Raw genomic sequence first — 13,255 nt, forward strand, 5'->3', positions numbered from 1 at the left:
GCACATGGATGGGGGAGCACATGGATGGGGGCACATGGATGGGGGAGCACATGGATGGGGGCACATGGATGGGGGAGCACATGGATGGGGCACATGGATGGGGGAGCACATGAATGGGGGAGCACATGGATGGGGGCACATGGATGGGGGAGCACATGGATGGGGGCACATGGATGGGGGAGCACATGGATGGGGCACATGGATGGGGCACATGGATGGGGGGTGTGGATCATAGGTTTCTAGTTTAGGGATCACAGACCAAGTAGCCCCTACATGCTGAGAACAGAGTAGGGCCTGTATATATCTTACACTCTGTAGGTTACAGTCTCTTTTCCTTTCTGAACCTCTAGTATCTTCACCCTAACTCTGTTTCTTGAAGAAGCTTTGCCCTTAGTGTCCCTCATCTTCTCTGTTGAGCTTGTCTGTCATCCCTGCTGCTCCCCCAGCCCCTCTCCCCCATTCTGTCCACTGTGTCCCATTCTGCAAACTAGAAACCAGAAAGGAGTAAGCCTTGAGACTGTCCATTCCTTCAGAACCAGGCTCAGAGAGAGAAGTGAGAGGGAAGGGATCAAGCAGAGGCGGTAAGGAGGGGATGGACTCCTCCTAAGAACGGTGGACAGTGGGTGTCCAGAGGGGTGCACCTGACCTAGCCTGGGGAGCCTAGAGATGATATTTACAAGTGGAAGGTTATTTATTCAGGCAAGGGTAAGAGTATGTTTGAAATTTCAGAAAGAACAAGGAGCCCTTGTTTGGTGACACTAAGTCAAAGTTCATGAGGATGTGAAGGCACCAGCTGGTGGGAGAGCTTTATTGTCAGAATAAGCAGCTTGTGTTTGGTCATAAAAGACTCATGGTAATGGTTCTAGACTTTTCTTTAGTCATAGAGAGACCTTTAAAAATCTGTCAACAGGCAGGTACAATAGCATAATCCTATAATACCAGCTACTTGGAGGCTGAGGCAGGAGAATCAAAAGATTGGACTAGGCTGAGCTATATAATGAGTTCAGAGCCAACTTGGGCAATTAGCAAAGCCGTGTACTGAAGTAAAATGAAAAGGACTTGGGGTATATTTGCCTAGCATACACTAGGCCATAGGCTTAAGCTCTACTACCAGAAGAAAAAGAAAAAACTGACCAAAATGATGAGCCAGTGATGGCACAGCACTCACCACTTGAGGGACAGAGGCCAGCACAGCTCTGTGAGTTCGAGGCCAGCCTGGTGTACACAGTAAGTTCCAAGGCTACATAGAGAAACCTTAACTTAAAAACAACAAACAAACAATGATGAGCCCTTTCTATAAAATTTTGTTACAAGGCCAGGCCATGTTAGTACATACCTTTATTGATCCTATGACCTGGGTGGCAGAGGCAAACAGATCTCTGAATTTGATGCTAGCATAGTCTACGTAGCAATTTCTAGGCTACCCAGGGCTACATAGCAAGACACTGGCTAAAATACACAGACACATTTTCCCCGCTGTGGACTCTAGCTTTTTTTTTTTTAAAGATTTATTTATTTATTATTTATGAATACACTGTAGCTGTCTTCAGACACACCAGAAGAGGGCATAAGATCTCATTACAGATGGTTGTGAGCCACCATGTGGTTGCTGGGATTTGAACTCAGGACCTCTGGAAGTGCAGTCAGTGCAGTGCTCTTAACCACTGAGCCATTTCTCCAGCCCCAGACTCTAGCTTTAAAAGCTCACATTGTAGAATTGTAGAGAACCACTGATGCGTTTGAGGCCGTGTCGTAAGGGATGAGACTAAAGGCAGGAGATAATGTAGGGATGCCTAGGGATCCCGTGTCAGTGGTCAGGCCAGAGCCTGGGCGAAGAGGACACGTGCAGCAGGTGAGCCTGGCAGGTGAGTCAGAGCAGGTGGGTAGGTAAGGAGCTGGGGTGGCGTTGAGGTCTCCTGCGCTAACTGAGTGGGAACATGAGTGAGCTTGTGTTAGCACAGCGGCCAGATCAGGGGCCCAGGCTGGACTCTGGGTAGCAAAAAAATAGGAATTGCCAGAAGAGGAAGTTGAAATGATTTAGGAGAGACTCAGGAGAAAAAAAAAAAGGAAAGGGGGAGCCTAGGCAAGACCTAGAATGTTCAGAGAAGGAAGAAAGAAACAGGGAAAAGAGGGCAGAGGCTCCTGGTCACATGACATAAGGGAAGACAGAGAGACATGGCCGTGGCTCTGACAGCATGCAGAGGACAGAGGCAGCGGAGATGGGTGATACTGGAGACTTAAGTCCTAGAGATCCCGATCTTGTAAGAACCTACCCACCCTTCACCTTGCCTCACCCTGCCCCCTTGACAAATGGCTTTGGAAAGATCCCTTACGCTTTCCTTACTGTTCAAGTCCAGGCTTAACTGTTTGCTCTAGTCCATGTGTTCTTTCCCTAGACACAGGGAACTGACCATCAGTGTCTGTCCCTCTGCAGGACCCCCGGAATTGTTTGATGCCTGGCTTTCCCAGTTCTGTCTGGAGGAGAAGAAGGGGGAGATCTCAGAGCTCCTTGTAGGCAGCCCCTCCATCCGAGCCCTCTACACCAAGATGGTGAGGGTCCCACTGGCAGGACCTCAGCTGGCTCGGAGCCTGAGGTGTTGGGAAGTGGGAAAGATGTATGTAATGCGAGAGCCTGTACAGCCCGATGGGCCTGTGCTGAGCCAAGAAGCTGCCAGAAAGAGGCTAATCTGTCAGCTTCTGGCAGACAGAGTGGTGAGAAATGGGGAGACCAGCAAATTGGTATGGGAGATCTGTTCTCTTCCTTGGCCATGCTTGGCCCAGACAGTGGTCTGGTTGGAGTTAGAGCAGGGTGGAAGGGCTCTGACAATCACTGTAAGCCATGTCCTATGTCTAGACTGCAAGAGTGGCTGGGAACAGACTGGTGAGGACTCCACACATCATTCCCAAATTTCCACCTCTATTTTCCCCTCCCTCCAGGTTCCAGCAGCTGTTTCCCATTCGGAATTCTGGCATCGGTACTTCTATAAAGTCCACCAACTTGAACAGGTATGCTGGGCTAACCCGGGAAGACTACCCTACTCCTCAGCCCTGGGGGAAGCAGGCTGGATTCTTGTCAAGACAAGAAAGAGTTGAAGACTGTAGTCATTTCTGGAAGTGCCAAGGGTTCTAGGATCCAGGACCTGAGAGGAGGGTTACCCTAACCCCCTGGTCATTACTCTCCCTCAGGAGCAAGCCCGGAGGGATGCCCTGAAGCAGCGGGCAGACCAGAGCATCTCTGAAGAGCCTGGCTGGGAAGAGGAAGAAGGTAAGAGGCAATGAAATGATATGGTGACAAACGTGTCTGTGGTACTCTAAGCCTGCAGAGACATAGCATCCCTGGGAAAAGCTGGAGTGAGACAGTGTACGAGCTAACCGTCAGAAATGACAAGCAGCCTGTCACACAGGGCTCCTGGGACCCAGAGTGTGGGTACAGAAATCACATGTGCCAGCCAGGACAGCTTGCCATGTAGCACATCAGCCTTCTGTAGTCCTGTGTGACATAGTTAGAGTCCTTTCGCCCAACACCCTTCCACATAAGACTGCAGGACTACAGTTCAAGGGCCTGGCACTCAAGAAGCAGATCTCTAGCAGTGCGAGGCCAGCCTGGTCTACATAGGGAGTTCTAGGTCAGCTAAGGTTACATAAAGAGACTATCTCAAAACAACATTAAAAAGAGAAAAGACAAGACTGTAGCTCAGGATGGGTTAAACATTTACACTGTATGTCCAGCTTCCTTTAAGAGCTTAATGTGTTGTTAGCCCTTAGCAGAAGCCATTGTCCTTCTCACTGAGGTAGCAGGTTGAGTAAGTGCTAGCTGCAAAGAGTCTGGCCCAGCCGGGCGGTGGTGGCGCACGCCTTTAATCCCAGCACTTGGGAGGCAGAGGCAGGCGAATTTCTGAGTTCGACGCCAGCCTGGTCTACAGAGTGAGTTCCAGGACAGCCAGGACTACATAGAGAAACCCTGTCTCGAAAAACCAAAAAAAAAAAAAAGAGTCTGGCCCAAACCCGGAGCAGACCCTCTTCCAGGCCTTGGCTTTCACATATCTTCTCCTGTCTCAGGCTGTGAGTCACAGTCCAGCTTGGCAGCTATATGCATGTGACTGACATGTATATACTGATGTCTCCCTGTGCTGGAGCACCCATGAGGGACACAGGCTAGCCTTCATCATGGTAAACATGGCAGGATGTGCATGTTTGAAAGCTGCCTTGGGCTGACTGAGGTTACACGTCCTCTTTCCCCAACCTGTCTTTGTACAGAGGAGCTTGAAGGCATTGTACCATCTCCAAAAGAGGCAAAGATTCCAAAAGAGACCAAAACTTCTACATCCCCTGAAGATGAGCCTGTCCCCCAGAGCCCTTGTGAAGAGATTCCAGTGGAGCCCCCCACAGAGGCCACCCCATCAGAGAGCAGTGAGAGTATCTCCCTCAGGACCCAGATTGCCAACCCTGCAGCTGCACCTGAGGCACCACAGCCACCTAAAGACCTGTCTCAAAAGCTGCTGGAGGCGTCTTTGGAAGAACAGAGTCTGGCTGAGGATGAGGGTGAAACTGGACCCCCACCCCCAGTTCCCTCCAAGCCTCTAACCCCTGCAGGCCGAGCCAGTGGCTTAGAACCCAGGCCTCCAGCCAGAGTAGAGACCCTGAGAGAGGAGGTGCCCACAGACTTAAGAGTGTTCGAGCTGAACTCAGATAGTGGGAAGTCTACACCCTCCAACAACGGCAAGAAAGGTAGGTCTAGAGGTCTGAGTGGGAGCAGATGTATGAGCCGGGCAAGCAAGAACTGCCACCGAGTGTGTAGATAGATGTGTGTCCTCCAAGCAGGTCCTGGGAGCAGATAGCCTTCATTGGTGGTCATGGGAGGGTAGCTGCATACATATTACCATATTTGTTAGCTAATATTTCCCTTGTCAGTGCATGAAGGATGATGCATTTGGCAATTTTGTTTGTTTGTTTGTTTGTTTGTTTTTTAAGATTTATTTACTTATTTTACCTATGAGTAGCTGTCTTCAGACACACCAGAAGAGGGCATCGGATCCCATTACAGATGGTTGTGAGCCACCATGTGGTTGCTGGGAATTGAACTCAAGACCTCTGGAAGAGCAGTCAGTGCTCTTAACCACTGAGCCATCTCTCCAGTGTTGGGGTCTTTTCGTTTGCCCTGGTTTCGGCTTTGTTGTTGTGGAGTGTTTTGGGGGTGTTTTGTTTTGTTTTTAATCTGTATACCATGTTTTTAATCTGTGTGTTCTCTGCATGCAGTATCCGGGAGTCCAGGAAAGCGAGTTAGATCTCTCCTGAGACTGAAGATACAGTGTCGGTACTATGAGTCAAGACTAGGTCCTCTGTAAGAGCAGCCAGTGTCATTAACTTCTCAGCCATGTCTCTAGCCTCTGGCTTTGGCTTTTTGAGACACGACATCACTATGTACCTCAGGCTGGCCTTAAACTGTAGCCTAGGCTTGGCCTTTTAACTCTTGGATCTTTTGCTTCCCAAGTGGTAAACTACATGAGTGAATCACCATTCCCAGCCCAGTAGGGTCTTAAAATCAGCAAAATGAAGTTTATGCTGGGCCTGTGCTAACTATCACATGGTTTTAATGTTCGCCTGTTTCACATGCCTCAGGTCCATATTCTCTTCATTTTACAGATGAGACAAATGACTAGAAGTGTTTAAAATTGCTGGGACTGAGCAGTGGGAGGCCTGGCTTCAGACTCAGCCTGTGCTGGCCTTGAGTCTGTGATCATGGTCTTACCTTACCTCAGTACACTTGGCCGTTTGTAGCCTTTTAAACAGTTCAGCTTTGCCCCTATTGGGGGTTCCTGTGGTGTGGGTGTTAGAGGTCTTCTACCTGTGGAGTCCTGGGGTAGTCAGCTTCTCTAAGCCTTTTATTCTCTAAGGGGTGGGTGAAGTTGATGCCCATGGGCCTGAGGTGAGCCAGTTCCAACCCCAGGGCTTTAGCTATACACTCCAGGAGTTAAAAGCAAGGGTAGATCTGTCATCTGTGTCTCCTAAGATCCTGCTGCAGATTGCCACCCTTTGACAGACATGGCACCGTAAAGTTTGCCCTGCAGGTGAGGCCTAGCCTGCAGCAAGATGACAGTTTGCTGCAGGAAATGGTAAACAGGGTTGCCACAGCCTCTGTCAGCTCTGACGTGCGCAAGCTCCTTGACGGAAACTTCCAGGTCTCCAGTGTGTAACACAGTGCTTCTGTTCTGCTTTATCAGTGAGGTCATCCACTGAGCTCCTCCTGCTCTTTATGAGACATGGAAGTGGGCGGGGCAGAGCGACAGGCTTTGTGATGGAACGGGAGCAGTAGGGACAGTCTGACTGTGGAGCCATTCAAAGGGGTGAGGGCTCTGAGCATCAGCAGGGTCACCAAGGAGACAGGTGGAGAGTTGGCACAGCTGCTGGGGCTCATGGCTGATTTGGGGGCAGGGGGCATGCTTAAGTGGTTATGACTGAAGCCCCCACCCCACCTTTCTCAAGTAAAGGAGACACAGAAGAGCAGGAAAGGTGGTTCTCTTTTTGTTTAATTGGTTTTGTTTTGTATTGTTTTGTTTTTGTTTTGAGACTGGGTCTCATTGTGTACTCCTAACTGGCCTGGAACTTGCTTTGTGGACCAGGCTGGTCTGGAATTTACAGAGACCCATCTGTTTCTTCCTCCTAAGTGCTAGGATTACCACACCCAGCCTGATTGGGGTGGTTTTGTTTGTGTTTGTTTAAGATTTATGTATATGAGTACCCTGTAGCTATCTTCAGACACACCAGAAGGCATTGGATCACATTACAGATGGTTTTGAGCCACCATGTGGTTGCTGGGAATTGAACTCAGGACCTCTGGAAGAGCAGACAGTGCTCTTAGCCACTGAGCCATCTCTCCAGCCTCTGAGTGGGTTCTTAAATAGCAGTTGAGAACTTGACATCTTGAGCTGGACTCAGAGGTTTAGACTTAGTGCTGAAAGCAGCAGAGCCAAAGGCTCGCTCACTCGTAAGCCATGTGACTGAGGAAAGTTACTACTCTGCTCCAAGCCCCTGCTTTCTCTTCTGCAAATGGAGATTGCTTTATGATAGCCCTCACTCAGGGGAGCAACTTTGGTAGAACCCTGCTTTGGGGAAATGAATGTTCTTTGTTGCTGTGATAAACACCATGATCAGAAGCAGCCTGGTGAGGGAGGCTTTGTTTTATACCTACACTTCCAAGTAACAGTCCATCTCTGAGGGAAGTGATTCGCACTTGAGGGCAGGAACCTGAAGGCAGGAGCTGATGCAGAGGCCATGGAGGATGCTGCTTAGTGGCTTACTTTCCATGGCTTGCACAGTGGATACTAGCACTATCTTAAGTGGGCTGGACCCTCCCACATCAATCAAGAAAACAGCCCCCAGAACAGCTGGGCTGAGAATGGCAGTTTCTTCATTGTAGTTCCCTCTTCCCAGATGACCCTGACCCTAGAAAATAAACCGTAACCAACATTGTGGTAATGATAGGTGATAGTCTCATATTTTCTGTATCTAGACCTGTGTTAAGCACTGGATATGCCTGTCATTAGTGACTCGCAAAGCCCTCGAAGATCTGTGCAGTTCCCTATTTTTCTACTGGTACAGATGTGGCCGGGCAGTGGTGGCACACACCTTTAATCCCAGCACTCGGGAGGCAGAGGCAGGCAGATCTCTGTGAGTCCCAGGACAGCCAGGGCTGTTCTCTGTTACACAGAAAAACCCTGTTGGGGTGGGGATAGGGGGACCTACAAAGGTAGAAAGGTAGCTTAGCAGTTAAGAACACTTGTTCTTCCAGAGGGCCTGAGTTCAGGTCCCAGTACCCACCCAGGCCTCAAAAACACCTGTAACTCCAGTTTCAGGAGATCTGATACTCTCTCTTCTGGACTTTGTGTTAGCTGCACTGTACTGACACACATACATAGACATAAAAATAATAAAATTGAAAAGCCCTTCAGCCTCCCAGAAGTAAGCAGGGAAATCACACTGAAGCCTGTGACACAGTCTGTAGGAAGGTGGAGGAGTGCTCAGTGGGTCTGACAGGGGTGGGGTGTGGTCATGGATTATAAGTGACCTACACCATCTCCGTTGTGCCTCCCCACCCTGCACTGTGGTCTGTTTGTTTTTGAGACAGGATCTTACTATGTACCCCAGACTGGCCTCAAATTCTCCCTTTCTTAAAGATTTATTTTAGTCTTTGTTTATATCTCTGTACATATGCTTGTGTGTGTTCAGATGTCCATGGAAGCCAGAGGATGGAATCAGATCCCTTGCAGCTGAAGTTACAGGTGTTTGTGAGCCACCTGATGTGGGTGCTGGGGTCTAACCTCGTTTCCTCTGTAGACCAGTAAACCTTCACAACCACCGAGCCCCCTCCCCAGCCCTGGCCTTGAACACGTGATCCTCTTGCCTCTGCCTCCTAAGTGATGGGATTGCAGCTGTCTGTACCAGGCCTGGCAACCCTGTACTTCTGTCCAGCCGTGATTCCTTGTTTCATCACAGGTACAGATTAGTTGAAAGTTGGGATTAATTGTATTTCAAGTTTAGCCAGGTAAAATAAGAAGAAAAACGTCCAAGTGTATGAAAGAAACAGAAGCCAGGCCTGCTGGTGCACTTCTGTAATCCTAGTGCAGGGAGGCAGCGTCGAGAGAAACAGGAGCTCAGTGTTGGCCCTGGCTGCATGAGACCTGGTAGGGTGGGGTGGGGTGGGGCGATCAGAACAGTCGTTTGTGAGAGCTTATCAGGCAGAGGGATGGAAGAATGGATGGGATTGATTCCTGGCACCCACGTGGTGGCTCACAACCATCCAGAACCCAATTCCAGAGATCTGACTTTGTTTTCTGACCTCTATGGGCATTAGGAATGCATGTAGTACACATACATGCATGCATACGTACACACATACATACAGGTAAAGGATTCATGCACATAAAGTGTATAGTTTGGTTTGTAGGGATGAAGACGTAGTTCAGCAGTTAAGAGCATAGACTACTCTTGCAGAGGACATGGTTCAGTTCCCAGTGCCCACATCTAAGGAGGACTGAGCCTGCCTGTAACTCTAGCTCCTGGGATCTGATATCCTCTGATCTAACTGTACTCAAGCACAGACTCACACGCAGGTACACATGGTTAACAATAAATGTTTAAGGCCAGGCAGAGTGGCACACGCCTTTAATGCCAGCACTTAGGAGGCAGAGGCAGGCAACTCTCTTGAGTTCCAAGCCAACCTGGTCTATAGAATAAGATCCAGGATGGCTACACAGTGAAAGCCTGTCTCCAAACAAACAAACAAGCAAAAGTAATAACTCTTTGAAAAAATAAAATTTGATTTCTGATACCCAAGGTTATCCTTGGTCTACATACATCTGTGTGCATGTGCACACACACAAAGAATTACAGTTCTGTTTGGAGTTGGACTGCAAGGCAGGTGATCAGATAGGGATTGGAGACTATACAGAACTGACCTATGACTGGTGCTCTTAACTACCCTGCTCTGTTACCTTCCACACACAGCCTGGAGGTAAGATACACCCCAAAACAAGTGAGGGGAAGCCAGTGTAACTCCAGACAGTAACTGGAAACAGGACAGGCAGAGGAAGTTTTCTCTCTGTGGTACTACAAACTGAACTCAGGACTTGCCAAATAGCTGAGGATAACCTTGAACTTCTGATCCTTCTTCCTTTCTACCTGCTTCCCAAATGTTGGGGTTACAGTTGTATGACACCTTGAGCACTTTACACACTGCTGGGGTCCAACCAAGAGCCTCATATCCTGAAGGCAAGCACTGAATTGACTGAGGTATAGCCTCACTCCTTTTGTTTTAAGAAAGGGTCTCAAGCCAGGTGGTGGTGGCACACACCTTTAATCCCAACATTCAGGAGGGAGCAGAGGCAGGCAGAACTCAAGAGTTCTCAGGGCAGCCTGGTCTACAGAATGAGTTCCAGGATATCTAGGGCTACACAGAGAAACCTTGTCTCGAAAGAGAGAGAGGGAGAGAGAGAGAGAGAGAGAAAGAGAGAGAGAGAGAGAGAGAGAGAGAGAGAGAGAGAGAGAGAGAGAGAATGAATGAATCTCATATAGTCCAGGCTGGCCTTTAATTTGTTTGTTTGTTTGTTTGTTTGTTTGTTTTGAGACAGGGTTTCTCTGTGTAGCCCTGGCTGTCCTGGAACTCACTCTGTAGACCAGGCTGGCCTCAAACTCAGAGATCCATCTGCTTCTGCTTCTGCCTCCCAAGTGCTGGGATTAAAAGTCTGTGCCACCACTACCAGGCTTTAAGTTTCTTTAAATTATTTGTCAGCTTTATATTTTGTGTGTATCACTGTTTGCATGTATACCTGTGCACATGCATGCCTGGTGTCTGCAAAGGCCAGAATAGTGCCTCAGATCCCCTGGAACTGAAATGATAGATGGCCGTGAGCAGCTCGCTGTGTGCGAACTTGGATCTGAACCCCAGTCCTGAGCAAGAGCAGTAACTCCTGAGTTCTCTCACCAGCCCCCTCTCTTTATTATTTTTGATTATTTATTTGTATGTGATTATGTGCTGATGAGTTCAGGGAGCTGTAGGACAGTTTTCAGATCCCCTGGAGCCTCCTAATGTGTGTGCTGAGAAACTCCTGTGTACTGAGGAGTACACAGGAGGAGTACTCCTGCAGGAGGAGGAGTACACATCCTTAATTGCTGGGCCACCTCTCCTGCCCAAGGGGACTGTATTTAATGGAGGGAAAAGGGGAAGCTTAGGTACTGATTTCTTTTCCCTCTGACACCCACACCACATCTCAGCTGCCAGGCTAAGTCTGTGTGCAGCAGGACTGTGCCAGATTGTGCTTGCCTCTTAAGCCCCTCAGCAGAGCAGGAAAGGAAGTTGGGATGAGTGTGTGGCCTATGGCCCTGGGTTAAAGGCCTACTTCACTATTACCTGTGGAACCTGTTTTTAATCTCTGTTTATCTGAGGAAGTAGAGAAACAGTGGCACAAGTTAACTGGGTGATAGACCCTCAGGTTAGTAATCACCAGGAAAACAAAACAAAAGGCTCCTTCGGGAAGTCTTAACATTCTTAGACAGATCTTGTAACTTGTCCTTTGTGACAGGACAGGTGGCTCATGTCTTCAGGTGCCATTGAAGTCTTTCTTCTGTCCAGTGTAAACTAGGACCGTTGACACCCACCTCAGAGAGGAGATGTGGAATGCTCCCAAGAGCTAGTCGGTACGTTTCTGCTTCCAGAAGGGTGTGCCCTAGCATATAAGCCTGAAGAGAGCTTCAGGGTCCAGAGGTCAGGGGAGGCTGGCGTGGCCACAGCCTAGCTTAGCCAGGGGCCTGGCTTTTGACCCACAGGAAGCCAGCCACACTGACAGATAAACAGAAGCGTATCCTGAAGGCACAGCACCAGGAGACTCTCCATACAGGATCAGAACCTGAGTCTTGGTTGTAGGTCTGCTCTGACTTGCAGTGGGACATGTAAATTAACTGAGACAAGGCCTTTGAAAAAAATATATCCCGGGCAGTGGTGGCGCACGCCTTTAATCCCAGCACTTGGGAGGCAGAGGCATGCGGATTTCTGAGTTCAAGGCCAGCCTGGTCTACAGAGTGAGTTCCAGGACAGCCAGGACTGCACAGAGAAACCCTGTCTTGAAAAACCAAAAAAAAGAAAAAAAATATATGACCCTACTTCTCCATTTGTTAAACATCCATTGCATTTCAACATGTAGTTGGCGCAAGACGCTTATTTCTCAAATAGCAGTTCATTTCTTTGTAGAGTTAGCCAGGATATCTAATACAGACTCCTGGGCTACACCTGACCTCCTGAGTCAGAATGCAGGGGTGAGGAGGGATCTGTGCTCTATTAAGCTTCTCCAGTGGTCTCTGCAAAGAGAGTGGTTTGCCCCAACTACATTTTTGGTGTTTGCTTTTTGAGACTGGGTCTCATGTTTCATAGGCTGGCTTTGAATTCACTAAGTAGTAGAGGATGACCTTTTGAACTTCTGACTCTCAAGGGCTACAAGGGTGGGCCCCCACACCTGGATTTTTTTCATTGCTGGAGATCAAGCCTAGTAGGGCTTTGTGCATGCTAAGTAAGTGCTGCATCCTCAGCCCTCCCTTTGGCATAATTTGAATAATTAGCAGTTCAGAATAATTTGCCCAGTACTGCACAGTAGGTGTAGTTGTCACCCCATGTCTGCCACGCTCCAGGGACCTTACTCACACTGCTGTGGTGGGGAGGAGAGGGATGTGCAGGGCCTTTTGAGCAGAATGTACAAAAGAACAGCAGATTTTGCAGTTCATCTCTTACTGATAATTTTAATATAAATGGTTTCAATATTGCCTAGAAGAAACCATGCCCAAGTATGTTTAAAGTGGTCGTCACTCTGTATGAGAACCACACAAAGCACGGGAGGAAACGTTGTATGAGCAGGGCCAGGTCATAGCTGCTGTGAGTTCCTTGGACTGTAGAGTCTGCTGACACGGCTGAGCTCAGCTGTCAACACACAGACGTGTCCAGAGGCAACATATCAACAGACACACAAATATGTTCAAAAATGTTTTCAAAGACTTTAATTTTTTTTTTTTATTTTTTGGTTTTTCCAGGCAGAGTTTCTCTGTGTAGCCCTGGCTATCCTGGAACTTTATTTTTATAGACAAGGCTGGCCTCAAACTCAGAGATCTGCCTGCCTCTGCCTCCTGAATGCTGGAATAAAGAGGCGTGCACTACCACTGCCTGATGACCTTAAAGTTTTTTATTTTTGAGACAGGGTCTCACTGTCTCAAAGCACCAAGAAAAGGAATGTGCCACCATACCTATGTAGTTTTTAATTTTTTAAAGATTTCATAAGTATGAGTGTTCTGTCTGCATGTATGTTGGTGTCTAACAGGCATGCCTAGTGGCCTGGGAGGTCAGAGGAAGGTGCTGGATTCCCTGGAGCTGGAGTTAGGGAATGTTGACTGCCATGTAGTTGCTTAGACTAGGATCAGGGTCAAGAATAACAAGTGCTTTTAACCACTATGACATCTCTTCAGCTGTGTGTGTGTGTGTGTCTATTTTTTGGGTTTGTGCATGAGTACAGCCTTTCTTGCTAGAAAAGTAAGTTGGATCCCCTGGAGCTGGAGTTACTGGTGGTTGTAAAATGCTCACTTTGAGTGCTTGAAACTGAACTCAGGTTGTCTTAACCACTGAGCCATCTTTCCGCCCTCCCCTTCCCCGCTTCTTTTATATCCTCTGTGTGTGTGTGTGTGTGTGTGTGTGTGTGTGTGTGTGTGTGTGTGTGTGTGT

General features: G+C 48.3%; 1 protein-coding gene across 1 annotated transcript in view; it reads left to right on the forward strand.

Moving 5' to 3' along the window:
- The window catches only part of Bsdc1 (BSD domain containing 1), a 30,728-nt gene that overhangs the window by 12,157 nt on the left and 5,316 nt on the right, over nt 1–13,255 (forward strand). The window contains exons 6-9 of the mRNA XM_028759571.1: nt 2,435–2,550; nt 2,938–3,006; nt 3,187–3,265; nt 4,258–4,728. Of these exons, the coding sequence (XP_028615404.1) occupies nt 2,435–2,550; nt 2,938–3,006; nt 3,187–3,265; nt 4,258–4,728 (735 nt within the window). The remainder of the gene's footprint in view (nt 1–2,434; nt 2,551–2,937; nt 3,007–3,186; nt 3,266–4,257; nt 4,729–13,255) is intronic.

This window comes from Grammomys surdaster, unplaced genomic scaffold (genome assembly GCF_004785775.1).
Source record: "Grammomys surdaster isolate TR1022 unplaced genomic scaffold, NIH_TR_1.0 126313, whole genome shotgun sequence".
Taxonomy (NCBI): domain Eukaryota; kingdom Metazoa; phylum Chordata; class Mammalia; order Rodentia; family Muridae; genus Grammomys; species Grammomys surdaster.